Source organism: Blastomyces dermatitidis (genome assembly GCF_000003525.1).
Source record: "Blastomyces dermatitidis ER-3 genomic scaffold supercont1.5, whole genome shotgun sequence".
In the NCBI taxonomy this organism is placed as follows: domain Eukaryota; kingdom Fungi; phylum Ascomycota; class Eurotiomycetes; order Onygenales; family Ajellomycetaceae; genus Blastomyces; species Blastomyces dermatitidis.
The window spans coordinates 1,532,752-1,560,607 of record NW_025544778.1 but is presented as its reverse complement, the minus strand read 5'-3'; the positions used below and the strand labels follow the sequence as shown (position 1 = coordinate 1,560,607).

The 27,856-nt window shown below is 45.6% G+C and overlaps 10 protein-coding genes across 10 annotated transcripts; 4 read left to right on the top strand and 6 right to left on the bottom strand.

Annotated features, from left to right (window-relative positions):
• Positions 1 to 1,154: 1,154 nt before the first annotated feature.
• On the bottom strand, positions 1,155 to 2,989 carry BDCG_04975 (uncharacterized protein; the record flags this gene model as incomplete). Its single annotated transcript, XM_045420622.1, has 4 exons — positions 2,675 to 2,989; positions 1,844 to 2,404; positions 1,554 to 1,714; positions 1,155 to 1,464 (listed from the first exon to the last, which is right to left on the bottom strand). The coding sequence occupies exons 1-4, from the start codon at positions 2,789 to 2,791 to the stop codon at positions 1,155 to 1,157; spliced, it is 1,149 nt and encodes a 382-aa protein (XP_045276696.1). The 5' UTR covers positions 2,792 to 2,989.
• On the top strand, positions 1,481 to 5,040 carry BDCG_04974 (uncharacterized protein; the record flags this gene model as incomplete). The annotated part of the gene is made up of 4 exons (XM_045420621.1): positions 1,481 to 1,549; positions 1,643 to 2,851; positions 2,936 to 3,817; positions 4,090 to 5,040. Exons 3-4 carry the CDS (start codon positions 3,698 to 3,700, stop codon positions 5,038 to 5,040), a joined length of 1,071 nt encoding a protein of 356 aa, XP_045276695.1. The 5' UTR covers positions 1,481 to 1,549; positions 1,643 to 2,851; positions 2,936 to 3,697.
• Positions 5,041 to 5,904: 864 nt separating this feature from the next.
• BDCG_04973 (uncharacterized protein) lies at positions 5,905 to 6,614 on the bottom strand (the record flags this gene model as incomplete). Its single annotated transcript, XM_045420620.1, has 2 exons — positions 5,905 to 6,257; positions 6,327 to 6,614. 2 exons carry the CDS (start codon positions 6,612 to 6,614, stop codon positions 6,195 to 6,197), a joined length of 351 nt encoding a protein of 116 aa, XP_045276694.1. The 3' UTR covers positions 5,905 to 6,194.
• Positions 6,615 to 8,764: 2,150 nt separating this feature from the next.
• BDCG_04972 (uncharacterized protein) lies at positions 8,765 to 9,168 on the bottom strand (the record flags this gene model as incomplete). Its single annotated transcript, XM_045420619.1, has 2 exons — positions 8,765 to 9,014; positions 9,077 to 9,168. The coding sequence occupies 2 exons, from the start codon at positions 9,166 to 9,168 to the stop codon at positions 8,765 to 8,767; spliced, it is 342 nt and encodes a 113-aa protein (XP_045276693.1).
• A 1,363-nt stretch (positions 9,169 to 10,531) lies between these two features.
• Positions 10,532 to 12,387, top strand: BDCG_17045 (uncharacterized protein). The gene has a single exon (XM_045426211.1). The coding sequence runs from the start codon at positions 11,115 to 11,117 to the stop codon at positions 11,280 to 11,282; it is 168 nt and encodes a 55-aa protein (XP_045281072.1). The 5' UTR covers positions 10,532 to 11,114; the 3' UTR covers positions 11,283 to 12,387.
• Positions 12,388 to 13,117: 730 nt separating this feature from the next.
• On the top strand, positions 13,118 to 15,507 carry BDCG_04971 (uncharacterized protein). Its single transcript, XM_045420618.1, has 6 exons — positions 13,118 to 13,512; positions 13,599 to 13,942; positions 13,995 to 14,108; positions 14,207 to 14,261; positions 14,322 to 14,555; positions 14,617 to 15,507. Exons 2-6 carry the CDS (start codon positions 13,811 to 13,813, stop codon positions 14,997 to 14,999), a joined length of 918 nt encoding a protein of 305 aa, XP_045276692.1. The 5' UTR covers positions 13,118 to 13,512; positions 13,599 to 13,810; the 3' UTR covers positions 15,000 to 15,507.
• Positions 15,508 to 15,622: 115 nt separating this feature from the next.
• Positions 15,623 to 21,552, top strand: BDCG_04969 (C6 transcription factor). The gene is made up of 8 exons (XM_045420617.1): positions 15,623 to 16,304; positions 16,368 to 16,471; positions 16,576 to 17,455; positions 17,537 to 18,495; positions 18,663 to 18,774; positions 18,871 to 19,099; positions 19,157 to 19,694; positions 19,750 to 21,552. The coding sequence occupies exons 4-8, from the start codon at positions 18,128 to 18,130 to the stop codon at positions 20,855 to 20,857; spliced, it is 2,355 nt and encodes a 784-aa protein (XP_045276691.1). The 5' UTR covers positions 15,623 to 16,304; positions 16,368 to 16,471; positions 16,576 to 17,455; positions 17,537 to 18,127; the 3' UTR covers positions 20,858 to 21,552.
• On the bottom strand, positions 19,094 to 25,839 carry BDCG_04968 (translocation protein SEC63). Its single transcript, XM_045420616.1, has 8 exons — positions 25,276 to 25,839; positions 25,087 to 25,171; positions 24,762 to 24,988; positions 23,959 to 24,631; positions 22,983 to 23,894; positions 19,711 to 22,897; positions 19,237 to 19,638; positions 19,094 to 19,132 (listed from the first exon to the last, which is right to left on the bottom strand). The coding sequence occupies exons 1-6, from the start codon at positions 25,306 to 25,308 to the stop codon at positions 22,728 to 22,730; spliced, it is 2,100 nt and encodes a 699-aa protein (XP_045276690.1). The 5' UTR covers positions 25,309 to 25,839; the 3' UTR covers positions 19,094 to 19,132; positions 19,237 to 19,638; positions 19,711 to 22,727.
• A 551-nt stretch (positions 25,840 to 26,390) lies between these two features.
• On the bottom strand, positions 26,391 to 26,639 carry BDCG_17044 (uncharacterized protein; the record flags this gene model as incomplete). The annotated part of the gene is made up of 1 exon (XM_045426210.1): positions 26,391 to 26,639. One exon carries the CDS (start codon positions 26,637 to 26,639, stop codon positions 26,391 to 26,393), a length of 249 nt encoding a protein of 82 aa, XP_045281071.1.
• Positions 26,640 to 26,814: 175 nt separating this feature from the next.
• On the bottom strand, positions 26,815 to 27,183 carry BDCG_17043 (uncharacterized protein; the record flags this gene model as incomplete). The annotated part of the gene is made up of 1 exon (XM_045426209.1): positions 26,815 to 27,183. The coding sequence occupies one exon, from the start codon at positions 27,181 to 27,183 to the stop codon at positions 26,815 to 26,817; it is 369 nt and encodes a 122-aa protein (XP_045281070.1).
• Positions 27,184 to 27,856: the final 673 nt, after the last annotated feature.

Here is a 27,856-nt window from a genome sequence, read left to right as displayed (position 1 = left end):
TGTTGCAGGCAATGTCATATCAAGGACAATTGGATGCGGGAACGTTCTGCTTCCGATGACAATAGAACATCTCGTTGAATGAAGCGCAAACATCTAACAGGAACGAGAAAGAATTTACATCATGTCTGTGGGATCATATCGCTGTGCTCTTGAAGCTTAAATAGACGGCATGGTACGTGCTCACGAGCTCTTATTCAGTTTCAGCGGGAATTGCGAATATGACCAACACCACCTCACACATAGGAATTGGTCTGAAATAATCTCTTGGATCTTCCAAAATACTAGATGTCATAGGAGCACATGTCGTCCTCTGCACGAATGACCGTTTGGTAGCTTACCTGGCTGGCATGGAACTGTCTCGATCTACGGCAGTAAGAAATGGGACATATCAAATCCACAAAAGCAGGACAAGATTTTGAGCCCGCACACTGAGAAGCCGCATACACTCAATCTGCACACTCTAATATTATTGATGAGTCCGCTGCCATTACAATATCAACTGTTTTGGTTTTGTCATCAGGATATCCTTCTGGTACAGAACAACAGGAAATTCTGAGCTGGGTGGCTGCACCTGACTTCAACCAGATATCCATTATAATATTTGTTTGCGATGTTCTATGTCTTAGGGAATTTGATGCGATTGAAAACGTTTTAACTTACACGCAAATTTCGCTGCCCAAATTTCCTTCACGTAACTACTCCTTTTCTTTTTTTCTCCACTATTTTATGCCGACAAATCCATGGCGGGCTCCACGTATGATTCTGTGGAGCCCGGATTATGATTCTCTTTTGAAGGGTCTCAACGGAATTCTATCATCATTAGATATTCTTGGTATCTACGAGTTTGCTATCTTCTAGGGATTGATTTCAGGCGTGCCCTGTCTGCTGGCCTGCAATGTCAAGACGTTGAAACCTTGCATGAAGTGGTCATGTCAATGGAACCAGCAGGAGTAAGGGGGCACAGTTATCGTTCCACGAAGCACAACTTGTGTAAAATCCATACATATTGGTGGACAATCGCGTTTGATGATAATAATTTTGCTCTATCCTTAATTGATATTAACCGAAGTGGGTATCTTTAGAATTATTTAACGTGTTATATAGTCTAACGACCAACTGCCTCAGCCGCCCTCCAAAAAATCCTTGTACTGACACTAAGACTGGGAATTTTTCAACTCGTTCAGAATTTCGTCGATGCCCAACTCTTTCAAATCCAATTTTATCAACTCTCCTACGACATCTTTTATTTTGAAGCCTCCAACGACATCTTTGAGATTTGAACCACATAGACTATCGTTGAGACTAGCACCTTCACCCCCAACCACTTCTTTGAGGACAGTGTCTAGGCCGTTTATGATATCCTTCACCCCGTCTCCTTTTAGAGCCTCCCTGAGGACTCCCATGATATCATCGAAGCCGTCTCCCTTGAGCAGGTCCAGAATGCCTCCGAGACCCTTACACCCTCTGTTAAACCGCGAAGGGTCTGAGTCAGCGCTTTTATGATTGATAGCGAGGTTTTGAGGGTGATATTGTTCAGGACGTCCTCAATGTACGTGATATGCTTTCCTTTATAGATAGTTGTATTGCCGTTTGCCGTGAGTTCTAGGTTCCCTTTACTAAGTGCCTTCTTCTGCCCTTCAAGTATGGGAACGAGATTAGCGATCGCCGATTTAATGTCGATCTTACAGTCACCGTTGACAGTGTTGTTGCCCGGCTTGAGCACCGCGTCATAGCGACCGCTTGGCCTAATAGAATATCACCAGAGAAAAGGTCTAGAGTTACAATTCCCTAGCACGCTTTTGTGAGCCTGAGGGATAACAGATGCGGATCTTGCGGATCTTACTAGCTGCAACATGATGATAAGAACCACTTTCAGGTTGGTGCCATCTTCTTGACAGGGAAGTGTGACTCTAGCAGATTCGATATTGAATCCTCTAAAAATGTCCGGACCTGCAGCGTGATGACTTAGCCGAATTGGGCAAAGAAGAGGGTCTCTGTCGGGTTGCATACCGTTTAGCTCAAGTTTCTTGTCCAGTTTCACTTTGGCCCTTAGTTTTCCTAGATATGCAACTGTTATACCCTCCACTGCTAAAACAAAAGTGCGCTGATGAGTAAGTTTAAAGAGAAATTTTGTGAAGTCCACCTGATGCAAAATTGGAACAGTTTCGTCGACAAGTTCTATCGTCGGATTCCCTTTTAGTTCGAGCCGTGGCAATGGGATACCAACATACGCTTGTTCGGGGGTGTCCTGGGCTCTATCTAAGTTTATAGTAAGGGGGTCCAATTGCACTATGAATGGGGCAGGGACTTTAAGCGACGCCGAGATAGAATAGTCGAGGCTATCCGGCGTGGGATTCATGAGCTTCCCTGCGTGAACGGGAAGGCCTGTGTAGTCAACCATCCTCTGGACAATTGCAGGGAAAGCGATCAGAAAGTTAGATAAGTTAAATACTCCAGAGTTAGCCTCACATTTTCGGAAAGGCTTACAGGATCAGAACATACAACTACAACATGGAAATTGACAAGGACAAGCATGAAGGGGGGAAAAGGTGAACCTCATAATACTGGAAGGGAAATTGCAAGCAAAATAATAACTCCTAACAAATGGCGCAGCCACCATTGTCTGTAATGTGCAGTCACCCTCTCACGACGACTTCGCTCACTCTTTAGCTACCTCAACATATTCAGCACTACTCCCATTCACTCCGACAACTGCCTTGGCCGAATCCTCAGGGAACTGCCCCCAGTTGTTCCCAATAACATAACCGGACGTCTTCTCTCGCGTACCCATGATGAGAGGCGACGTACACTCCGGAAGAGGACGATGGAATGGGCGTCCCAGCTGGTTTTGGTATGAATAAATTGCCTAGATCGCACAATCGAACATTTGTGTGAGCTCAATTGCATTCAACAACTGACGTCTGTGAGTAACTAGCTTAGTTGGGTCAAGGGAAACCCCCAGACGGCAGACATTCATATTTCGACCACTCTATGGGGCCATGTCTTGCTCTGTTTAAAGGGCAGTAGGATTCGTCTTTCCTCAGGTTATATCCATCTGCCCCCACGATTGACTTACCCCACATTTTATGCATCCAACGTGGTAATCCTTGTTTCACGCCCCCAATTCAGCACGAGGCTCTGACATCATTAGTTCATGTGGAGCAAGCTAAAGACGATCCATCACCACTCACGTCCTACTTATTTTTTTGGCTACATATAGGAAGCTTCCTCGGTGTTTGTGAAGGAAGCTTCTTCATGTGCTTTTTCAAGCAAATTCTTGCACGCACAAAATTTCCAAAAAAGGGGCAAACGGTTCGCTCCCGTTTGCAACATCCCAGTATAAGTATTAGTCAAGACATTGCTGGACTACTCCAACCACAAAAGTATACTCATCTTCTTGGTCATGTAGCCGTTGCTGCTGTCGGTAGTTATCGTCCCTATCTACGGAGTAGTGAGTATTCGGCCCAGCTTGCAAACGCGGGGAATGGTTTCTCGGATCACACAACTAGAGCAACAGGGGTTCTCTTCTAGCACAACCCTAATTACTTTCGCAGTGTCAATATAGGCAGTCAGGCTCATTTATTTCTTCATCACACTTATGTTGACTTAACACGTCTAGAGCTAGTATACTAGCCAACGATACTTACATAACCCCGATTTTGACTACAATCACCAACAGTAGAACAACAAGGCCAGAATGCTGGATGACTCTAAGAAGAGTGCCATTGCGTTCTTTTCGTCTACTTGTGTTTACCTCACTCTGCTCAGGTTTGCCTACTTCATGTCGTTAGAATGGATGGATCGGATTTGTCCCATGGTTCGTGCCCATGTGAAAATGTCAAACCTGACCAAAGTACCTTACAATCCGCACGCTGAGCTTATGCGTTCGATCAAGATGTCGGACAAGAAGCCACATATCTCTTACTGCTGAAGAACCTTTATGTGGACAATACTTCCGATTTTGCAACTTTGTTCCATGCGAGCACGCTCCTTCTCAGTGTTTACCAAATTTTAACAAGCCCAACATCCTGCGGAAGACAGACTTCACTCTTCTCACATATCTCTAGTCTTATTCTAAGGAAATAATAGCACTCAAGTACAGAGATAAAGTCCAAGGAAAGTGGTACTGGTACGGTGATGGCTACTGCGGAGAAAAGGTCCGTCGAGGAGAATGGCGTGAAACCGAATCCGGCGAACCCGGGGGGGGCATCACTTGAAATCACTGAAAAACCACCTTCCCGGGTATCACCATATTTCCCCCTAGAATATGAGCCCAAGGAAATACAGAAAATTACCAAGGAAGGCATCCTTCTGGCAGGGGGAGCTGTTGCAATTTTGCTGCAGGTGGCCAATCCAGGTGTTGGACAGGGAGTGAACGAGCATAGCAACTTTGCATATCGAGTAGCCGATAGGCTGCGGACTACTATGACCTATATCTATACCATTGCCTTTGGCACTCCTAACGAGAAAAAGACCATTGTCGATATGGTCCACCGCGCACATGCTTCAGTGAATGGGCCAAACTACGACGCCAACGACCCAGATCTTCAGCTATGGGTAGCTGCTACGCTGTACGCTGCAGGAGTGGGAATTTATGAGAAGATCTTCGGCTCTCTCGATGCCGAAACATCTGAGAAGGTCTATGCGGAGTATTCCGTTCTTGCAACTGCTCTTCGAGTTCCCGCTGGCAAATGGCCCGCCGACCGTCGCTCCTTTTGGGCTTACTGGGACGACAAGATCGAGACAATGGAAGTCACCAGTCACGCGATTTCCGTTTCAGAGGACTTACTGTGGCCAAAGAAGGCTCCCATTTGGATAAAGGCTAATATGCCAGCAGTTCGCGTGTTGACGGCTGAATGGCTACCGCCACGCTTCCGGGAGGCATATGGTTTGAAGACGTCCAAGTCGAGACGGAGGGTTTATCGGGCTTTGATGGGGATAACTAAGGGTATATATCCACATCTGCCAATGTTCATCCGAACAGCTCCACGAAACTACTATATGAAGGACATGCGAAAGCGGATGCAGGGTGCTGTTTAGGGGAAAGTGAACGCTGGATGAGTGGATCTGCCACTGCCACATTCGGTTGTCGTTGACCTATAACCTGAATTTTTTTAAGTGCTTTAATATTATTTAAGAGATTAATCTTTTTTTCGATTTCTCATTGTTTGTTTGATTCTCAGTGTTAAAAAGGTCTGTTAGATAGAATTGGAGTTTCAGTTGCAGAAGATATGGGCGGGGTGATTACAGCGATGTTGTTGGTCTGTCTTTTTCGACATCCCTGCAACATTTTACCCGAACGTGTTTTCTTCCATGAGAATTAACGCAGCTTTAAGGTCGATGTGGTTGATATCTGGCAGGAATAGTTGTGCTCGCCTTGCAAAATAATCCACTTTTTCTACATAATATTTTCTACCATTCCTGATGTTGAACACTGTTTTTCTTTGTACTGGAGCTTCGAATAAGGCGGCCACACACATATTTTCCTCGCAGCAGCAGACAAGCGCTTGCTTTCACGAAAGTGTACTCAGTATATCGTAGAAAATTACTCGGGCATCCGCCCCAGAAGCCGAGCCGGGGTTGGCAGCGAACCATGGTAAGGAGTCGAAGCTTGGCTGCGGGGTAACTACCCGCCGTCAGCAAACCTTAAACCTAAAGTTAACCTCTGTCCGCTGAGAAGCCAGAGCATTGACTGGCTGCAGGTTCAATGCTCGCACCTCGTTTGCCCTGTTGCTTTTTAGGAGCGTGACATCTACAATGTGTATGTCTGAATCATATCGGTGTTCTATCTTTTTATTGAAATGTTTGGGCGTTTTATTGGCGGTAGCATGAATAATTGTACATGTACATGTACTGTACATACAAACATGTGCCTATTTATGTTGTAGGAAGTAGGATTGAAGTCTTAAGTTATATTTGACATTATGGTAAGTAACTATGGAGTAGTAGCGCATCTATCTGGGAGTCAAAAAATGGGGATCTTCTAAGAACAGATAAATGATGGAAAGGAACTCAATCCATTTCCAGCAGGTCATATGCCAGCCTCAATCCCTGCTGAATGTTCAATGTAACCATTCCTCACTCCATCCGGATTAAGTCCAATGATTCCATCTAATCATCATATTTCATAATTCTCCTGCCATCGGAGTACATAGACACAGCAGGGTAACCGGAAGTATTGCATTTTCATTCCCTCACTTTACCCTAGTGGTGGCTGGAGTAGCATAGAAATCACCTTGGCTACAAGCAGTAATCACCTGTAATTGCAGCCAGTTAGCATTATGAAAGATACAAAACACGCTGGCTATCCGGTAAATACAACATACCGGGCCAAGTTCCTTAAGCAACTCGTTAAGTTGCTTAACCAAGTCAGCAGTGAGCAGGTTGCTGGCGTTGGTAATGAGCACTTTAGCTCTTTTGGTCCCGTTGACAGCAACGGTCTTGACAGCATTGAGGGTTTCAGGGCAAGGATTTCTTTCAGGCTTACCAAGCTTCCCAGTAAATCTCCCAAAAACCTTCCAGGTTTGCCATCTTGTCATATAGTGGGTAGGGGGGCCGAGTGATGCCAAATCAATATACTCTTTGATTTCCGGCGTTGGTATGGAGAGGGCCATGACTGGCAAAATAAACATAAAAAGGAAGTTGAAGTGCTTCATAGTGGGAAAGAGAATATGAATCTTCTACTTTCAACCATCAATGGGAACCCAGTTTATGCTTTTAAATGCCAAAATATGTGCCATCCCGGACTACGAAAACAGCGGCTTCAAGAAACTCATACCAAGGGAGACATACTAGTATGGGCAATGAGTAGCATGTGAAGCGATTGATCATAATGTAACAGAAGTTGGGGTGGGTGAACTTTCTAGACTCTACACCTAGAGCTCTCATCCGCAAAACTCCATATCAAGCTATGCCATGGGCGGAGCGTGGGGTTGGGGAAGCTTGGAAGGTTTTGAAGTGTAGCTTGAAATCTGAGGGAGAAGGGTGAGCCCGGAGGCTAGCATTGATATATTTAAACAAAACCTGACACCCACCCTAATCAACATGATGTTTCTCATTGGATATCACTCAATGCATAACATTGCGAAGCTCTGAGGATCCAAACTAAGCTAACTGGAGGGTTATTCTCCCTGAGTGGCAAAGGTGGACCTGATTTCTAATGAGCTTGAAAAAAGTGTTTAATAAAAAATGTCAGGAAACTTTGGATTATATTGATGTACTCATTCAATAAGAATTTGTTATTTTCCAACTTACCGCCCTCTGGATGCCACAAAAAATCCCTGCTGCTCCCTCTCTAGAGCTGTAAAACGCTCGGCTCCCCACCATGGTGAAAAGAAAGCAACATTTGATAGAAGTCTTATGTGCACACTGTGTGCAATAGACTGAGTTGTGGTGATCAAAGTAAACAATTTTCGAAGCCCTACCCCACCCCCGACGACGGTACAGTATTGCCTGGAAATATGGGTGAAAAATAGTATTCTGGGGTAAAAACAGGCTATCCCCACTCTCGATGGGGAAAGGGTCAAATACGGCGCTAGAAATTGGCTCCATCAAAAAGAGAATTCTAAGGGCACGCTGCCATTTTGTCAAGCATAGACCAGGACTGATGTGTTTACCCAGCTAGCTGGTAGCTTGCCGAGGATGGAACTTTCATGTGAACCTGAGCAAGAAGCCCGCCAATCAAATTGGATAGCCCTAGATGTTGATCCTGCGGGTTGGATTTGCAACAAACAGGAATCGGGACACAGTTAGTGAGGGCTGAGCTAAACTTCCAGGATCATTGATATTTTCCCCAAGGGTCTCAATGATGGGATAAGAAGCATATCGTAGTAGAGGGCAGTTAAGTGGAGGCTCACAAATCAACCTCGGCGGGCACCTCGGATAGCAGCTTGGACCTAGTATTAAACTGTCACTCACAGAAAACTTGATTGTTTTGTCCCCATCGCCCCTACCCATAGATTTAAGCTTGCTGTGGTTCCTGAAGTTTATTTCTGGCCTTCCCCGCAACTTCGTGCATTCGGGAGAGTGGAGACATGTGGGGCGATAGGGCAATGAACTTTGTTTTGACCTCCCGCATTGTCTGCAGCATTGTCTGCAAGGGCTATATCCTCAGGAAATCTCCGCGAAACAAAGTTTTTTGGTATGCCAACTTGCATACATAATTCGTATTTTGAGATAGATATAGTGCTAGAATGATTCCTGCTTGAAACACTGTTAGTGGGATAACTCACATCAAGCGCATGGATTCAATTGGTTACTTTCAAATGGCAATCACCATGTTGTTGGGGATCAAGGTAAAATAACAGCTAAAAAATTGGCAAATCTATCCACCTTCGAAGTCTGAAGAATTGGAGTCGTCACAAAATGTAAAGTTGATGAGATACACCCCGACGTGGGTACGCTGCACCCAAACAATGAAACTTGTCAAGAACATTAGCCGCTTGCTTTCCAAGCACCGTTTGCCAATCCGACCAGTCCCAATCTTATCTATGATGAGTAAATCTAGAGATCTCGCTGAACAACCATGTATATCATCAACTAAGCGACATTTTCACTTATCCCATATTATCATAACATGATTGTAATGTTTATACCTCAGAACGCAACAGCAAGGCCCAATATATCGGCAGTAAGTACTAGGCCTCCAGCAACAACCCCGGTTTGTTTCGTAGCTAGAGCACTAGAGGTAGAAGTCGATCGTCCTTTGCTGTTTACTGGCATATTTGTCGCTGTTGCCTGGACTTGGATATGGGATATGTAACTTTTAAACGGATGAGGGTAGGTTATTAAACCAGTCCGGGGTGTTACTGGCTTTCATTTCACTGGAAATAGAGCTGCGGCCTTCTCGATCTAGTAGACATCGACAGGCAGTTTGTGGGATAGCGGTAGCAAATATTTGAATGAGCGATTCTGGCGGGTCATCGAGCTTTGCCAATATTGGTGGCCATTCAATTCTTGCTGGTGCTGTCATGCTTCCTGCTCTGCCAGTTGGTATCACATGTTCCAACGATTTGCTGCAGTTTTATGTTAGTTACACCTGAAAACATACTTAGAATCTGAAGCCTTGATTCCTTACATCTGCTCTTGGAGGTGGCTAAGATCGCTTTTATAAGTTGGTGTCGGGTCCTGCGCCGCCGCGAAGACGATCCCAGTGAGGAAAACCAGCATAGAGAGAAAGAGGCTTCATGATTATGGAGATAAAACAAGCACTTGGTGCGACTGGATATGGCCGAGAAAATGAACGGAGGAGGGAATATACGTAAAATTGTAGCAAATAATGTAGCTCGACGAAATTTTGGTTTTTCTCTGGTATTCTTCGCCTTTTGGACATAGTAGCTGACCCTATCTTAAAGGAGTCCGTTTAGGGTTGTCTCTAAATCTCCACATCGGAGCTAGCCATGAGGGTCATAGAACAAGGGTGGATATATGAGGAAATAGAGGTAGTCACGCTTTAGCTGCTATGGCCTGGTCATATGCTCGAAGAAAGAACTTACATGACCTACCTAGCACCGTTCACATAAGGCAGATGATCACTCCATTGTCTTGACTCAACAGGCCAATGTCTCGGCTCCGACAGATGCACTGGGAGGTTAGAACGTAAATTTTGTTTACATGGCTATAAACAGCCTCAAACGGTTCCCATATGTTGGCGTGGGAATCCCGAGTTCAACGGACGTTTGCTGATTGTTGTTAGCTGGGATGTTTTCAAATAGCTGAGTTAACCTTGTTAATCAGCGAGATCATGTGACAAGTTAGCGATCCCTCTCGAACAACGGGAGCCCTGCGCAGGAAAAATTTTAGATACTAGTTAGCAGAGCTTAAAAGGTGATTTCTTTTCGTACTCGAAACATGATATTTCCCTAGTGACTGATGTTTCAATGGTTACTTAACAACAGTCTGCATATCGTAGATGATCCGCGAAAACAGCCCCTTTTAATCGATATCACTACCACGGGATGGATAGCCGTCGTTTCCCTAAAGGGCTGGCGGCCTCTGCCGGTTGTTGACCTGTCCCGCCAATGGGAATGTCTTAAGAGTATTCGAAATATCATCATACAATGATGGCGATGTCAGGGATCGACGGGCCTTCCCCAGCAACACGCTCTGCAGCCAAATACACAACTGGGAAGTCAGGGCCACCTTTAAAAAACAATTTAGGCCTTCAGGACAGGTCAATATGCCTCAGGTCATTGTCCTTTATCCATCTCCTGGAGAGGGATAAATATGCGTGTGGGTGAGAAAACGTGCCCGGAACTAGTTGATGTTCTAAGGCTACACAATTTGAAGACCAGATGGATTGGAATGGCTGCAATTGATAACAGACAAGAAGTATGGATAGACTCTATGGTCCGAACATCAGCCAAAGGAAGACACTTCTTAATAAAGTCCAGTGGCTTGCCAATCTGCACCACGAGGGGTTGTCTCGTAACCAGGTACAGTTGCGGCGCAGCTGGATGACGTCATTATTGAGAGTGGTCCAATTCTGCCTCTACAGGCTTGCTCTTCTTTTTCTCCAATGTTATATTCTCCTTCTTATCCCTTTTTGGGTGTACACCCCTTCTATTCCTCGATTTTCTCTCCTTCAACTCTTTGTTTTATTCGGAGGAGAATCTGGCAGAAAGCCCATTTCGGCTGCTTCAGAAAAAGTGACGGTGCTGATGTTAGTGCACATAATTCACAATATCTGCACGTCATCGTTCGCACGTGTGGACCTAATCCAACAATGGCTAAGTGGTGCTGGCACACAATATTGCTAGGTAATTACTCTCTTTCTCTTCCACCTGGGCGCTCTACCAACCTACGCGATGTTCAAACATCGGTTCAATCCTTGAACATGCTTCGCAGCGTGACTCCAAAGAAATAGACAACTCTTCATGTCAGGAGTTTCGGACCGCATCTAGCCGCGATCGACGATAAATAATGCTTCGGAAGAACAGGCCCAAGCGGACAGGGCTAAGAAAGAGCTCACGCTTGATCAAGCTCTGTCGAGCTGAACTGCGGAAACGACGATGATCAGTATTCGGGGAGGCTATAGAATCGGGAATTTATTCCCAACTTGTGTAACCCTGCCATCAGCATTCTGACCACCTATCCTCGGAACTTTTATATCAGCCATGAGAATTAATGCTAGCAATGAGGCGTCCACAAACTACCCGTTCAAATATACGACAGCATTACTCGAGGAGAACCGTAGAATGCTCAACATTGAGTCTTGCTTCGGAAATACGGTGCACATATCATATCCGGATGCGCATGAGTTCCGTTCCCCTTGGGAGGCATAACGACTGATTTCAGAACATTTCCCACAGCACAAAACTTTTCTCAGCCTCACTCGTTAGTCGCAAAATAAAATTAAGCTGCAGAACTTATGTTCGTGGGGTTAAAGCATTATTCCTATTTTCATTGGTGCTCCATCCGCCTCAGAACCATGGAATCCATCTGATCATGTCCTACCAAATCGGGATATTGGATTAATCAACGTACAGTTTGTGCCCAAGCCCACTTCAATACAAGAATCCGGGGTTTTCCTTAGGCACTAGCTTCGAAAGACGCCCAGCCATTCGCGATATTGGCCTGCTTTAGGGTTAGTGAAACAAATTTTGCAAGTTATTCGAAGTTCTGGAGATTTCATACACGGCTGCGGGGAAAGGAAGACCTTCTTCTCATGAGGTGCCGTTTCCAGACATTTGGTCTCACAGACACAGCTATTTACCGGATTTGACCGAAGGCTAGCATTGAATCATTTTTCTGTTCTGCAGGAGGAGTTGGTTGATCCTAGTTAAAAAAAACCTCCGGGCTACGACACGCAATGTTCTGCCACCTTTGGTGTTCGGACTTAAAAAATCTACGCGTTTCATGGTATAGTCGCGATGGAGGACACAAGAGAGCATTCTATTCCATTACCACATTTTATGACTGTCCATGTTTGCCTGAGACGAATGGCGATAAAACCTGAGATGATGCCTTCCCTCCTTGCAAGAGTCGGCAAGCCTTTGTAATAAGTCGCTTTCTCAAGGAGATCATGCAACCTGGGGTAAAGCGATTAGCTAGGGAAACATTTCATAGATATATTCACCAAAAGAGTTCAAACCAGGACAATAAGGGTGAACACTAACGTGCTTAAATATTGGACGATTATGAACGATCCGCGGGCGCTAACAAATCGTCACTGTTAAACCAGAAATCATCTAAGGACCACGCAATGGCTAATAAACACAATTTTATAAATTCTAGTGTGCTAAAATATAATTTATTGCCTTCCGCCAAATTCGGCATTTGAATGAAGAGAAATCACTTTCCAGCGTAGCTGAGAGCCCGCCATCCTATCATACTGTTAGGAACGCACCGGAATCACTTAAGCCCATCTAGAAAATGTTGACTGCTTTCACGAATCAGAGTCTGATGCTCACCTCCAGTCGTCAATGGCAAACCACACAATCCCAACGGCCGAACCTCTGTCCCAACCTAATATGTGGCAGCGCTCAAGGGGCCGGAGTAGATGAAAACTTGCTTGGGACTCCCACACTCAAGAAATCGTTCATGTGAACTTCATGGCCCGATATTCAATAATGCGGGGCAACCATAGCGTCGGCGTCCTGTCGAATTTGTGACAGTTTGCGCTTGGAAGGGGGTTTGAAAAGGGAGCACAAGTTAAATAGACGAAAATGGGGTATATGAACACCATACAAGTCCAAGGCTGCCAGCAGTTGTGACAGGCCACTTGTGCAAAAACAGATGAAATTTGAGACGCTTTTTTCCCCCTTTATTCCATAGTTTGGAAATACGAAACTTTCGACCTTGAATTATCGTTGGGGTCCACAATACAATGATGTAGTCGAGTCGGTCATAACCAGGCGCTGAAGAATTAATATATATATCACTCGTCCACGGTCTCCAGTCCATGCTAGATGACAACCTCCAATCTCCTAGTTGATTCAACCTATCTTGTCCTCTTAGACAGCAATTGGCCGTGAAGAAGCCCGAAGCCCGGAAAACCTGGATTTTAGGAGCACGCAGAATCTGTGTTGCCGTAGTAGCACGTAGGATTTGATATTTTAAATCGCGCATTATGTCATCAACTTGTCCACTTCCGTATTAGGCCGCCATAGAGTAATTTGCCAGTTTGCATAATGTTATTGGGAGGAGTCGGATCTGCAAATGATGCCTCGCAAAGTCTTGCTAATCACCCAAATATGATTTGGTCTTCCTGGCCCTATCAGCGGAAAAGGCCGTTGTCACGCGGGCCAACCCCGATTCGGTGCTCTGGAAGGATTGTCGTGAAGCTAAAACCAGGGGAGATATAAAGGAGGGAGGGGTTGAAGCTGGGGCCAGGCGCTAGGAGGTCGCACGGATCCTTTGACACGGTTAGAAAACGGGCCTAGTGCTCTCAGCGAATACGAAAAGAATGTTGGATTTCCTGATTTGACGAGACATAGTATGCAGGCCATTCCATCATTTTGCAAGCTCTCCCTCGAGATGAGTGGCGCATTCTTAAGGTGGGGGTGAAACTTGGTGCGTCCGTCGCCGGTGGCTTAGGCTGTCAACATGCTGATGCGCTGTATTTGAGGAGTGCTGACCCGACAGTATGGTCATTCAAGAACTTCAAAACGGATATGTTGTGGAAATTCGGCGACTGAAAACAAGATGCTATTTTGTTAGTTTACGATCAGGCATCTATCAGGCCTCCGGGGTGATCGTTTGTTTCTGCTGCTGCTCCACAGTCACGCCTTTCTGCAGATTGATATGGAAGTCCTCAATATGGTATTTGAGGAGCTGGGGATGACCCAGTATTTACCAGGGTTTATTGGCAATGGCTTCGAAACATGGGAAGACGTTTTGGAAATCACTGAAGTTGATTTGTATGATTTTAACTCCTTCTGTTGATGTACAGAGTGCTGATGTGAGAAGAGAAGTGTTGGGTGTCAAATTGGGCCATCGAAGGGTATGTTTTCGTCAGCCACAGTGTGCTCTCATCATGCTCACTTGTGATGTAGAGACTACAGCAGCGAGTTGCAAAGGAAAAGAAAGATGTCCCCAATCGGCAGGCACAACACGGCGAATTCGGAAACTATTCCAGAAAGAAGAGACGATATCAGTGGCATCCTAAGGTTCGGATCCTTGACTCAGAGCGTGCTGGTTAACAAGTTAGACTGTACCACACCCGAGAAAATATATAAGGTGTCTAATTAAAGCCATACACCCACAGCCTGACCCGAACGCCCCCAGAAAACCGTTGACAGCCTATGCCATCTTTGCTAACGGTATGTTTGACAAAAAATCATAATAATTTCAGAATGATGCTCAAAGAAGAATGTCCATAGAAAAACGAGCAGACCTCCAGTACAAAGGTTTATCATTTCCTCAGATGGCAATCGAAATTGGGAGGCTTTGGAGAGAATTGCCCGAAGGCGAAAAGAAGATCGCTCAAGCGCGTGCCATCCGCGCACGACAAGAATACAAGCTTGCTCTTGCGGAGTATGAAAAGTCAGAAAATTACCGGAGCCATGTCAGATATCTAGACGAATGGAAAGCGAAGAAAAGTGCGAGGAAGAAAGGTAGCTAGCTCCCCTTGATGGTGGTTTTTATATGATGGGATACTGACACATAGTTCAATAGCCAGAAATTCCGAAGCGAAGGCATCCCACAACGCTACTAGCTCGCCTCAGGACACTGAAAGAAGTCTAGAATCGGCTGAAATTAAGATAGAAAGCCAATTGGGCAACGGACTTGCGGACGAGATTCTGGAGACTGTTCTACCGGCCCAATGGGTACCAGTGTCTCCGGAGCAGCAAATGGAACATACGTGCACCGCATTCGTGTGGCCACCGTCCCAGAAGGACATACAGAATCACATGGGGCGAGACAGGGGCATTTTTGATAATACTCTTGCTGGCCTAAGCAATTTGGAAAGGAGTATGCAGGGCGGAGGTTTGGAAGTCGTATTCGAAGATGCTGGAATGGGGTGCAACGTATTTTGGGCGGAGGCGAATCATCACTAACGACAGCACTTATTATAAAACTGGTCCTGGTCGAGCATAGCTTACCCTGGTGCGAGGTGATGTAGCGCGGCGCAGTGCAGGTGTCAAACGGCCTCGCAGTCAAGTTCGAATCCATATGAAATATTGCAGTTTTCGGGAGAGTTGAGTCAGGGATAGGGCTAATGAGCATTTCATTCAGTTCCCATCCTACAGCTTACCAATAATTAATTGATCTCTGGCTTGGGCATTAACAAATATATATAATATATATACATTTGTTTTTGCCCTATCTCCACTTTTGGGTTGATATCGCCCTATATATCGACGTTGCCGCACGATTGTGGGTCGGTAGTCAAGGTAAAAAAAATAAAGTCTGGAAGAATGTACTTCTTTAAGCTTAGCTTCAAGCAGAAACAGAAACAGGAAAATAAAAAACTATTTAAATGGTCTATCATTGACCGAAGGTTCCCTATTATTTGTCGAGGTTTGTGGTTCTACGATGTAGTTAAGGGGGACAGAGTTCGACAGAGCCGCACAGTCGTGGTGCGGTGGGGAAGAATGTTTTCCCGAGCAGTCTTGGTCCACCGCATCCATAACCACCTCACTACATAACTACTACCCCTGGCTAATTGAAGTCTCATAAGCTGCTGGCACTTTCTATATAATAGCTAATGCCATTCAAGGGCTTGCTGATTCCCCGACTGCACCAATGATGCCGCTCGAAATACGTTTCTTTAAGGAATATGATCGCGTGCGATCGCGGTACTACCTAGCCTTGGAAGGAAGACCATACAAGGGAAACAACAGCACTTTCACTCTGCATTCCTGTTTGGCAGCATATGAAAGTATTGTGCATGCGTGTACATTGTATGGTACACTTACTTTACAGATGTCAAGGAGATGCAGAACCTTCAAATCCGACACAGCGCGGATCGATTTTTTCAAGTATTGCGCCTCTGGACAGGCTCCGTTCCCTCACCAATAATCCACACCCTCAGCCAATGGTGTGATAATATTATTACTAGCCAACACGACTACTTCCATGCTAATTTTGCTTGAATACACTTCAGCAGCTGCCCTGACAAAACCAGGCTGGAATGAGGTGACCTCTCTCTGGCATTCTTCGTGCGACCCATTAATTCGGGATTTGATTTACTTCATAACTTCAAGGATCAGTGTGCGGTTCAATCAAATAATAAAGGCGAACCCTTATTCACAACAAATCCTTGACCATGTTTTTTTTTTTTTTTTTGGATTCTTGTCACCCAAGACTTTCTGATATTTCACTACCCTCCTCGAAAAGTCAATCAATGGTTACTTTCAAAGGTATTACTGAAGAAGCTGGTAAAGAAAGCCCCTCCATTGCAGCTCGCTGATGAAAGCTGACAGAATTCTGATATTTTAAATTCCTGAAAATATTTTGGTAGCCGAAATGTCTCCAGCTCCGCCGAAGCCTTCAATTATCGGATGAAGGCCAGGATCTTCTAACTTAGGTGAGTAGACGCTGTTCAATGCACGGGGCTCATCCCAAGCAAAACCCATTTGGCTATCTGGGCAACATCCACTACGGCTACCGACACTTAGAGACGAATTTTAGCCAGGGTGTCGGGTCATTCAAAGTTCTCCAGTTGTGTGAACGTCCCATGTCGTCATTTTTTTGATAGCACTGGCTGAATCGTCAATGCTTTTTCTATGGTGTTCGTGTCATTTAATTCTATACAATGCCAAGGGCGAGTTTCTATTTTTCTAGTATCCCGAGGAGCTGCGTCATAGATAGAGTATCCGGACATTGCGACATTTTCTAGGAGAGATTTTGTGAGTAGAAATTTTTGTTTTCTTTATACCTAAATTGACAGTGCTAACATGTATCACATTTCGTGCTGCTGCATATATCTAAATACACTCTCCGATATTTAGGGTTTTATTATATCGAGTCAAAGCCATTTTTCTGCCTGATGCTAGCATTGTTCTAATGCTGGACGAGCACCTCTACGTTAATGTTAAGTCCCTCGTTTTCAGAATATCGGCTACACTGAGCGCCTTGATGCTTTCATAGTCAAGCCCTCTTTTACATAAAGGTCGGTTAAAATGACGTACGGTATGACACATGTCGATTTTGGGTTTGTGGGCCTTCCACCTGATGCAGCCATGCCTGAAGTTTTATTTTACTCTCATTAAAGGTATGGTGATGGTACATCTCGTGTTAACCAGAATCCTGCACACACTTTCGGTATTGGGATAGTCTACCTTCGGCTCAGAAGCAAGCATCTGGTTTGAACTGGTTAGCGTTAGCTCCTTTACTGCTTGCTCAGCTCCATCGGTTCAAGGGTACGTCAGCCTATGCCAAGTATGCATTCCTTTACACAATTTCATTCAATAGGCCAATGCATTAGAAAATCTAAGGTCAGGATAACATATATGTGTGTTTGATTGGGTCAATATATCAGCATCACGTCGAGGTCGATAATAGCAAAGGGGTCAGTGCACTCGTAGCAGATGTATCCGTTGTCATCTGCACGCGCGGTGATGTGACAGCTAAAGTCGCATTTTATTTTTAGTTCTGCTCTGTCCCGGAAGACCTTCTAGCCCTTTCGTGAACGACGGTGTGTCTGGACTCCCAATTGTATGGGCTTGGATCGAACCCTGGATTTGCTCGCCTCGCCGAAGGACTTCAACGCAGGAGAGAATTGTTTCCCTATTGGGTAAGCAAGCGATCCCTAGCGGGTTACCATCTGCATACGCTACTTTGAATGCGTTAAATATTAGTTTGCCCTACCAAATCTTTTCTTGACCATCCAAGCTCAACGCAAGGCGGCCTTACGATCGCTTGGAATCCCTGGCATGCAGTTCTCCATGTCATATGGATGCCAACTCGTCCCCACTCGTCCAGGCTTTGACGGGTTTGCTAATGTAACAAGTGTGAATATAGAAAGGGGTCCGAGTATGGGTACATGGTCTTAAAGGAGCTAGAACTACTACTACCTCATAGTAACTTACACCTCTCTCCCGACCATTCATTTATCAATGAGGATATTACTTATTACTCTCATTGTGTGAGAACTTACACTTAGTCCCGTCATTCTAATTTACAGGGAACAGTACCGCCAGAACCGCTGGTTACTTTTGATTATATCCTACCCCAATACATAATGGATCAGTCAGCACATAAAATCCTCCGAGCGCAAGGTCAACCGCAGAATTATCCCCTAAACATCCTCAACTTGCCCAATTATTCAAATTTTCCAAATACTTTCATTGAACCAACTGAAACGGCGAACCGCACCATGTCCTCTTCTTCTCCTACCCGAGCTGATTCAAAGATTGCAATACCTAGGCTTCGGCGGCCAGGTCAGAATCAGCCATCACCTGCTAGCGAAAGGCACAGAGTGAGCCATGCTTGTGATCCATGTCGCAAACGGAAATCAAAATGCGATGGTCTTCGACCCGTCTGTTCACGTTGCAGAGACCAAGAGATAGCCTGCGCTTATTTGGATGGCAAACGGGAAAAAATGAAACGGTCAGTCCTGATGCCGCTGGGAATCCAAGCCTCTTTGAATTTTGTGCGACGCTTCACAAAAGCTTATACAATTTGGACCACAACTTCCGTCTTTCCAATTCCAATAATTTTCCTCGTTCTTATGCTTTCCTTGATTTCTTTTCCTAAACTAAGCCAGTGTGTGGTAGATACACCAAAAGCAATGCTGCGAAGGTGACTGTGTATGAGAAGCTCCTCTATGACATCCTTCCACACCTGAAGCCTGAAATGCAATTAACAGTCCGGACCACACTACTAGAGGTAAATCAGAGAGATTTTCTCCATGAGGGATACCAGTCGATTGATCATTTGTTCCGGGTTGTAGCGTATCGCGGGGGACTCGCTAACCAATCGCAGTGTCGAAATCTTGCGGAAGATGATAATTCGACTCCAATCGAAGCTACAGGCTCAGGAGATGAAGATGAATATGCAGCGTCCGCCGGTGCTGGTTCTCCACGATTCCAAGATCGCATCCAACCAGACTCTGCGGGTTTTGTGATAACCACAGGATTCCTTGGAAAATCTTCTGTCACGAGATGGATTGAAGAACTGGCGACAAAACTATTGAAATATTTCGGGCCAACGTGTTAAGTTTCTCTCCCGGCTGAGTTTCTGACTTCTTTCTAATTTTATGGATTTTTAGCGGAAGATATTTTGAACGGAGAGCGCATCTTCGCAAGTTTCGATGAACTTTACAAATGCGTACTTAAAGAATGCACTTACTTTCTCGATGATGAGTACTTAGAGAAATTTCTAGTAGTCAGGAAAACTGGAAACAGCCCGCCAAAAATGTTCAAAAAAATCGACAACCAGTCTGAACCCCTTCAAAAAGAAATGGCTGACATATTTCTTAATTCATATTTCCTAACTGTCCACCCAATGTTCCCAATACTTTCAGAGGAGGAGTTCAGAGTACATTATGAAATTTATTACCAAACAGCCATCTATCCCAGTCATGTCTGGCGCAATATCTTGCATGTCGTTTTCGCCATTGGTGCACTTCACGCGCTTCGTATACAAGTTCCGTGCAGCGTCGTTGAAAATGATCATGTTATGTACGCATTCCGTTCTGGTGCATTAGGCCGGAGTTCGACTCATCTTGGGGATATTCCATCTATGGAAGAGCTGCAGTTGGCCGCAATCAGTGGATTGTATTATCTTACGAGCCATCACATTAACAGGTAACATGATACGCACCTAGTCCGTGGTGACAGTTAACTAACAAGGTTTAATCAGAGCTTGGAATGTAATCGGCCTGGCGGTGCGTTTTGCGCAGACACGGGCTCTTCATTTGGTCAACACGAGTACTGAACTTTCGGAGGGTGAACGAGAATTCGAATTAAGAGTTTGGCATTCCATCAGCTCAATGGAACGTTTTCTCTGCGTCCTCACGGGGCGGCCTTCATCACTTCAGGATCGTTTTACTAGTGCCCGTTTACCCCGACCAATGGATTTTCCATCCACAGGGCCCCTTGCATACAATGCCTCGCGAGCAGCAATGGCAGCAATGTATCCACCTTCTAACACTACCCCAGTGACCAGCTCCGCTATTCCGCCATGGACCATCTTCGTCCGGTGTCTTCGCCTTGATTTAATTATCGCCGAGGCTTTGGAAGAGCTGTATAGCCCTAGCACAGTAAACCGAACTTGGGCTGGCGTGCAGAACTTAGTTTTAGATTTAGACAAGAAGCTCGCCCAATGGAGGGACGATCTTCCCCACAGAATTCTGGACCTTTCGCCAGCTTCTAAAGGACTTCCACCCCTGGATCAACGCATGTATCTGAACCTCCGCTTCTATGGAGCGTGCATTCTCATCAACCGCCCATGTTTTTGTGAGGCTCAACAATTACGTGACGCAATCCCGTCCCAGTCCGCAACTTCGAAAAGAATGGACGAAGATGCCGCTATCAGTTGTTTGTCTGCAGCCCGGAATATAATCGACCTCCTTCCTCAAGACATCCAACCAGCCAAACTGTACCTCGCCACTCCGTGGTGGTGTGTACTGCATTACATAGTTCAAGCTGGTACGGTTCTGGTAATGGAATTGTCAATGGATGTGTCCCATTTGCCCAACGAAACCGAAAATTTGATCAAAGAGTCGACATGTGTCCTCAGGTGGTTACAAGCGTTGTCAGTGACAAACGAACCCGCCAATCGAGCCCACGTTAGCCTGAGCCGCCTGATGTTTCTTGCCCTTGCCAAACTTGGTAAGGACAATCACAATCCCGCAAGGCAGTTTATGGCCAAAGACACGTCAGTCTCTCCGTCCAGCCCCACAAGTGCAATCTCTGTCAGCCCTCAGCCCTTCATGCCCAATCCAGTATCTGCCGGGTGGCAAGATTAAGGCCCTAGTCCTGTTGAGGTCAAAGCGAGGCGAAGTGGCTTGACGGTTGTGCTGGCAGGCAAGATATGGCCGCGAAAGTCCCTGTCTTAACGGACGACTCAGAGGGCCAAACCAAACCTGCGCTGGATGGACCGAAACATGCCCATGTCCTTGCGCATTTAGCTAAAGAAGCTAGGTAGTCCATAGCCCAAAGGACGTTCAAATTGGGAAAGGATCTGACCACCATTTTCTCCTCGAATCACTGCTTTTCCTTCATCAGCCCGGTCCTTGGAATTGTTAGCAAACATCTTAACCCCTAATACCACCTGTTCACTGCCCCCATGTCGCTCTCCCTCTCTCTTCCGCTCTCTATCTATACATATATATTGACCGTTTTAATAACTCCTTTACCTCTTAATTAGTAATATTAACTGCCCTCTTCATTGACGGAGCTTTTTTCCTCCTTATTGGGAAGTCCCTACACTTAGAAATACAGTACATACATATTCGCATGTCGAAATTAACTTACAAAATCCCAGAAGCTGAAGAAAATGGAGATAAGGGAGATAAGGAATAGGATAGAAGTTCATGACAAGTATAGGTCAGCTACTCTGTTCGTTTCTCACATCTTGTTTTGATACTCTCTCTGTGCATCCTTTCTAGAACAGGTTAGATAGTCGCATCCGCCACTAGCCGTAATCAAAATACATGTTTCCCAAGCACCTACTTGCCTTCCTTTTTGGTTTCTGCGTCCATGATTTCTTGTGCTTCTAATGCAGTTCTTCTCCATCTCAGTCCCCTTTGGACGATTTCCGCTATCCCAAGTTTGAAATAGAGAAATGTGATGTGTTACTAGACGTAATGTGACATGCACGAGATTGTGCTAAATTTCTCAGACCCCTGCACGCACCCTCAATGCCATGCTTCTCTTCCTTGAATACGAGATACAGCTGGTCCCCGCCTCTCACCTCATAGCTAGATAATCAATAGAAGTCTTCATATGTGAATGGGAACATGTTTGCCACTTTAGTCCACATATCACTGGTTGCAAGGAACTATCCTAGAAACGGGAACGTGTTTCCCACGCTACGAGGGCGTTTGCCACATAAATGTGCATACATGTAATTAGCCGGCAATATTAGTTTACCTGGTGGATAGTTAGGTCGAGCAAGTTGTCCATACATCTGTACGATGTAGGCGGTTAACCATTCAGGGCTCACGCAGATCTTACAGACGCAGGGAGGTAGGTGGGTATGAATAGGTGTGCCATCTGGGGATGTTCGGTGATAGTGACGATCAGGAAGATAGTGTTAGAAAAATATGGCGGCTGGCATCGGGACGACGCATTAAACGAACGCCTAAACAACCTTTGAAGTTTTGAAGCCTTTTCTTTTCATTCATTGCTGGCAAACTTTATAGCCACAGGAGAGATATATCGGGGCCCAGCCGTTTAGCTTGGGCTGCGCGATGCAAAAGGTGTGCTTCAGAAGATAAATTTCGAGGGAATCTCATGTGGTTATGGAGTAGTTAACACGTAACATATCATATGGTGCTGTTACCGTAACAAAGCTCAATCGCAATCCACGCAAGAGCTCGCAGTTGGGTATCACGTTGAGTTGCTCAGTTAAATTAGCGCCAATGCTTGGCCCACCCCCTGTTTATCCACTTCTGTATGGCGAGTGAACGGGAAAAACAACATGCGCATCTCAAGTTGAAATAAAGAAAGCCGAGAGACGAAGAATAAAGTGAAGAGTGAAAATAGAAGAAAATATAAAAAACTCTAGGATAGCAAGTATGCTTGACTTCGATTTTGACAATAATAATGGTGAATAAATAGTAAAAAGTAGGACGAAAAAAGGTAAAATCCACACAGTTTGAATTAAAAATCCTTTTATTCCCCGTCCGTGTCTGTTTCCGTATCTGTTTCGCTCGTATCATCAGCATCGCCGTCAGTGTTGCTTTCATCATCTTCACTCGAGTCGCCCGCTTGCTTCTTGGCTATCTTCCTCTTCGGAGGGGCAGTGCCCGTCTTCAGAGCTTGCATTTGGCCGGCAATGGAGTCTAAGTGGGTGAGACGCAGAGTTAGCTCAATAATCATACATATATTACATTTTGGAGAAAAGGGGGACATGAACATGAGACATACCTTCGTCAGGCTCAGAAATATCGTCTTCCTCCTCTAGGGCGGCAGCCTTGGCAAGATCCTCAACCTCAAGGGTGATTTCACTAACAGTGTCGAAGCCGATATAGCTGTCACAGACAACGTAGAGAGAAAAGAGGAATTTGCCAACTTGGGGGGGAGCTTGGAATTGCATTTTCAAGGTCTGTACATTGAAGGTGGGCTTTCCATCCTTGTCGAAAATGGGTTTGTCAAATGTGGTAAATGTGAACGGAGGGACAGCCATTCTGCCTTGCATAGAATCCGCGAGGAAAATGTACCATCTTGGAGAGTGATCGCGAGCAAAGTACGGAGCATGGGCAAGCGGCGGTTGGATGTGGTTTTCTGAGTCTTCTTTCCCATTTTCATTTATCGCCGAGGACTTGTTGGCGCCTACGTCATCCTCGTCCGGGTCAATGTCCTCAAGGTCACGCTCGTTGACCTCTGGGATATTCGTGGAACCTGGTGGAATAAACCGTGCCTTAACGATGAGCTGAACAAGACTGCTAGGGGTCACCACTCTTTCGCCGACAACTTTGAAAAATGATTTCGAAACGTCCAGGACGGGTATTTGCTGAGCAACAGACACGGCGCTGGCGTATTGTTGTTCTGATAGCAAGCCTTTACCAACTGACAGCTTTCGTCGGCGCTGCTCAGAAAGTGCCATGTACTGCGAAATAGACATGCGGCTCCTCGAATGCTCGCCTTCGATTGACCGAACGATCTGGGGGGTAAAATAAGGCAATTGCAGAAGAGGTGATCCACCGGGCCGAATGGCTTGGATGAGATGTTGTGCCATGTGAAATGATCCAAGGATTGGTTGCAGGCTACCGAACGCAAGGGCAATAGATGAAAATGAGTCGTTGAGGGTAAAAGCAGTAGGGGCGACGCCGAATTTCTCTACAACAAAACAGATTAAAATCGTTCCATATTAAAAAGAACTATCACAAGAGGCAAAACCTACCTTCGTTCAGAACGGGATCATCAAGCTCAACTCTACCCAAGTATGCCCAAAGCAATGCCAGGGCTTTCCTTCTGCTGGCACTTTCCAGATCGGCTAACACCTTTCGATCTTTGGCCGATAGAGTTGTCCCAGGCGCCGCTGAATCTTCATCAGAAAGAATTTTCTTTTCAACTTTAGCAAGTCCAGATTCCGCCTTTTCGTCCCTAAGCATCTGCTTATACTCTTCGCCGGAACTAAGAGCGTTGATTATTCCTCCGCCAACTAGGTCATCCTTGTATTCTCGGAAAATATTGCCAGCGCTTGCAACCAGGACTTTTTCTTTCGTATATCGCTGCGTGCCATACCACCATTTACCAACAATGTAGGGCAGGAGCACGCCGAGTAACAGGCCATATACCAAAAGGACGTATTTACCATTTCCTTCCGTAACGATAAATTTGGGCAGGGCGATACCAATGCTAAAGCTTTGCTTGCCATCTGGATGTCCGTATTGGATATAATTGTTGCGGATTTCCTCGTCAGTCAGGGCCTTGTAGGCCTTAGTCAACTCAACGAAATGATTGTTCAAGCTTTCGATAGTTTGGTTTTTGGCAGGATCCGGTCTAATTTTGTCTGGATGAAACTGGCGGGAAAGTCGTTTAAAGTGCCTGGAAATAGCTTTTTCGCTAGCGCTCTACAAGGAAAAGAAGAAAATAAAAGCGGTTAGATTTGAAGGTCGACCAAAAAAAAAAAAAAAAAAAAAAAAAAAAAAAAAAAACGGTAGAAAATTTCCCAAGCTGGTATTTTTTGTTGGTCAAACTTACTCTCGAAATGCCCAGAATTTCATAAGGGTCCCATATCTTTGGGGTACTCCTGGCAGTGACGATAATCAAATAGACCATCCACGCCATTAGAGCATATCCCCCTATCACGGTAAATATGCGCTTCAGCCGGCGCTCCTTCCGCAAAAGCTTCTGCTTTTGCTTCTGAATAATGTCGCCATGCTGAGGACGGAAGTCGGACTTTATCCGAGGAGCAGTATTTTCCAGGTCTATATATAAATTACATGACTGCAGGTCAGCTATCCCTTCCAGTACCAGATACGACGGTTTTCAGCACCGGAAGCGGAACATATTGTTCGAAACTCACCATTGCTGGGCTTGAGGAGAGTGTATGTGAGCGGAAGGGTGACGAGTGAAGCCAAGGTGAGGATGAAGAAGGGGAAGAATTGGCCCTGGGCGTGAATAAGTTAGCATATCCGCAGCTGCCACCCATGAGACCCGGGACATATCTAGCCGTGTTCAAGCTCCCCCGGTGTCGCGGGAAATGGTAACTCACCTGCTCATCGTAGTTATATTCCGTCGAAGACATTTTCGCGACTCAGTAGTAAAGTGAAACTAAGGCGAATGGGGTCCCGCAGTTCTTCAACCGGGGTTAAGGGTAGTGAAGGGGGACCAGCTCGGTGCTGCAGAGGGGAAAAAAAATCAAAAATCAAAATGTATCTCCAACAGCCAAAGACTCAGAGGACAAACGAGATGAGAAGTATGCGCATGGTGTATCCGGGCGGGGTGAAGGGAAATGTATTAAGGACAGAAACTATAAAGAGAGGTGTCAGAAAGCCCGTTGTCGGGGATGAGGTGCTTGCGATGTGTCCACTGCAGACTTTCGATCGATCCCGAAGACCTGTCCTTTCCAACCTCACGGCAGACGGCCGAACTAGGCTTAGTCGGGCAGGCGACTAGTCTACTTTGGGACTAGTACCATGCTTCCAGATTTCCTTTCACAACTTTATCGTTGTCAACCCGTTGAGCTTTTTTTCGACTACATAATAGGGGTGCTAGTTTGGTAAAAGCTCTACATTGGTTCGAGGAACGGAAGCGCAGTGGATGCAAGTCACATTCATTCATTCAGATCAGATAACATATGAGGCACAATTACAAGCACGGGACAACCCCGAAACTCCTTCGCCAAAATGTGTGCTATACATAAAATATAAAAATCCTATTAAAAAGGCACGCCATCATCAAATGCCAAATCGTCGAGTGCCACAAGCAAGCACCCCAAAACAGGGAATAAAAGCAATATTCATCGGAAGCTCTCACGAAGAACAGCCATTTCCCTATCCACCCCTCCGTTTCAATTTTCGCATCCACTCCCCACTTCCACAGAAATCCCGATGACGCACATCCGCTGCTCTCCCCTTGCTTTCTGTGTCGGTTTTTTTAAATCCAGAATCAACTAAGCAGAGAGCTCAACCATGTCAACTATCCATACCATAGAGATTAGCGACGGTCTAGATGCGAGCACCACCTGCCTTTACGGCTAAGCAGCGGGAAAGGTCGTCGAGTGTCGTTTGGAACTAGCCCTTGAAGCTTTGTTTCCGTAGGATTCGTATATGCGAAAATCCACCAAGAGATCAATGGTCGAGCCGCTGTTGACCAATCGGGTACCACCTAGTAACGTGAATCCACACTCGGTCCTCGAAGGCTACTGCCAAAATCGATGGACAAGGGGAGGTTACTGCGGGAGGTGAATACCGTCATTGCTACGAGTCTTGGCTTCGAATATGCCACGCTCTGGTGTTGATTAAGATGGACATCAGGAATGGTGTCCGGGTTGTGGGGCAGGGTTGGCGATTGCGAGCCAAACGCTCTCCGTGTGGATTTCTCGGCTAGAATATCCAGGTTGGCAAGTGATAACATGTCTGTTTAATATTCACCGGCCTTGGGCGGGTTTGTAGCCATCATAGAGTACTATAAGACTCTCCTCCACGCAAAAAGATAAGAAAGTGCCTCCGGTTGTTCACAATTTATCGTTCGTTGCCGGAGGGAACGGAGTGGAACGGGTGCAGATAGGAAGAGAGGTGAGCATTAAAGCTCACGAATCAATATAATCGAGGCCACCAAAGTATTCTAGCATGCGATAACACAAGGCTACATCATCTCCTGGTTCGCCTCCAAACAAACGGAATTGATCAGCCTCCATCCTTGCGGCCTCCTGCATCTGTCGACAGTCGCGGTTCTGCCATGCAGCGTACTGATTCTGCCATTGTTGGGCTAGCAGTGGTTGCTGAGAAGACAGTACTGGATATGGGGATGGGCTAAATATAGGGGTATGTGAACGTCTAGGATCGCAAGGTAACTGATGGGCAAGGGCCACGATGGGTGGAGGATTTTGGTTCAGAGGAGCATTTGAACGATTGCGGGAGCGGGGTCTTGTACGTCGTCTATTATGTTTCTGGCCCATTATAGGAGTGAGGCAAAGTGTATCCAATGGATTCAGGTTGAGAGAGAAGATTATATCAGTCGTTAAAGAAAACGCCAGAGACGCCTGAACTGGCGAAAGGAACAATCATGGCAGGTAGACGTATGTAGAACAAGACTTCTCCAGGCTTAAATAGAAGAGGGAGAGGAAGCTCCAGGGATCTTATCTCGACTCATCCAACCTATCAAGTGAGTCACTCGCCAGAGCACGGGTGCCTAAAGAAGTTAGGGCAAGGGAATGTCCAAAGAAAAAAATATTTAGCTCCACGAATCAGGAACAGGGGCAGAGAAAAAAATAGAAAATAAATTTTTTCGGACGAATTAGAAACTGGGAAACGTCAAAATTATGGGGGCTTGGGCAAACAAGCATGTCAAGATGCCCAGCTGTCGAAGCATGAGTCACAAATCGTTGAATCACCCATGGTACGTTACAAATCGCGTGATGCCAACAAAACTACCTAGGTAGAGCGGCTTTTTATCCGTGGACCTATTCTCCAAGATGCCAAATAGTCTTCATTGTCAGAGTCCGCCGTCGGAATTTGAAGAAGAACCATGGCCTGATAGCGGAATTTGCTTTAAACTATCAGTTAGAATATCCACTTTGGGCAGAAAATGAAACCTGGAAGTTCACAATTTTGCCTACAGGATAAATTGAT

Bases quoted from the DNA above. Each gene is read 5' to 3' on its own strand.
- BDCG_04969 (XM_045420617.1), top strand. From the start codon at position 18,128: ATGGATCAGTCAGCACATAAAATCCTCCGAGCGCAAGGTCAACCGCAG. The intron at 18,775-18,870 runs GTAAATCAGAGA...AACCAATCGCAG, and splicing joins TCCGGACCACACTACTAGAG to TGTCGAAATCTTGCGGAAGA. The intron at 19,695-19,749 runs GTAACATGATAC...AGGTTTAATCAG, and splicing joins ACGAGCCATCACATTAACAG to AGCTTGGAATGTAATCGGCC.
- BDCG_04971 (XM_045420618.1), top strand. From the start codon at position 13,811: ATGGCTTCGAAACATGGGAAGACGTTTTGGAAATCACTGAAGTTGATT. The intron at 14,109-14,206 runs GTTCGGATCCTT...ATACACCCACAG, and splicing joins GATATCAGTGGCATCCTAAG to CCTGACCCGAACGCCCCCAG. The intron at 14,262-14,321 runs GTATGTTTGACA...GAATGTCCATAG, and splicing joins CTATGCCATCTTTGCTAACG to AAAAACGAGCAGACCTCCAG.
- BDCG_04968 (XM_045420616.1), bottom strand. From the start codon at position 25,308: ATGTCTTCGACGGAATATAACTACGATGAGCAG. The intron at 25,172-25,275 runs GTGAGTTACCAT...ATTCACGCCCAG, and splicing joins AATATAACTACGATGAGCAG to GGCCAATTCTTCCCCTTCTT. The intron at 24,632-24,761 runs GTAAGTTTGACC...TTTTCCTTGTAG, and splicing joins AAATTCTGGGCATTTCGAGA to AGCGCTAGCGAAAAAGCTAT.
- BDCG_17045 (XM_045426211.1), top strand. From the start codon at position 11,115: ATGAGAATTAATGCTAGCAATGAGGCGTCCACAAACTACCCGTTCAAA.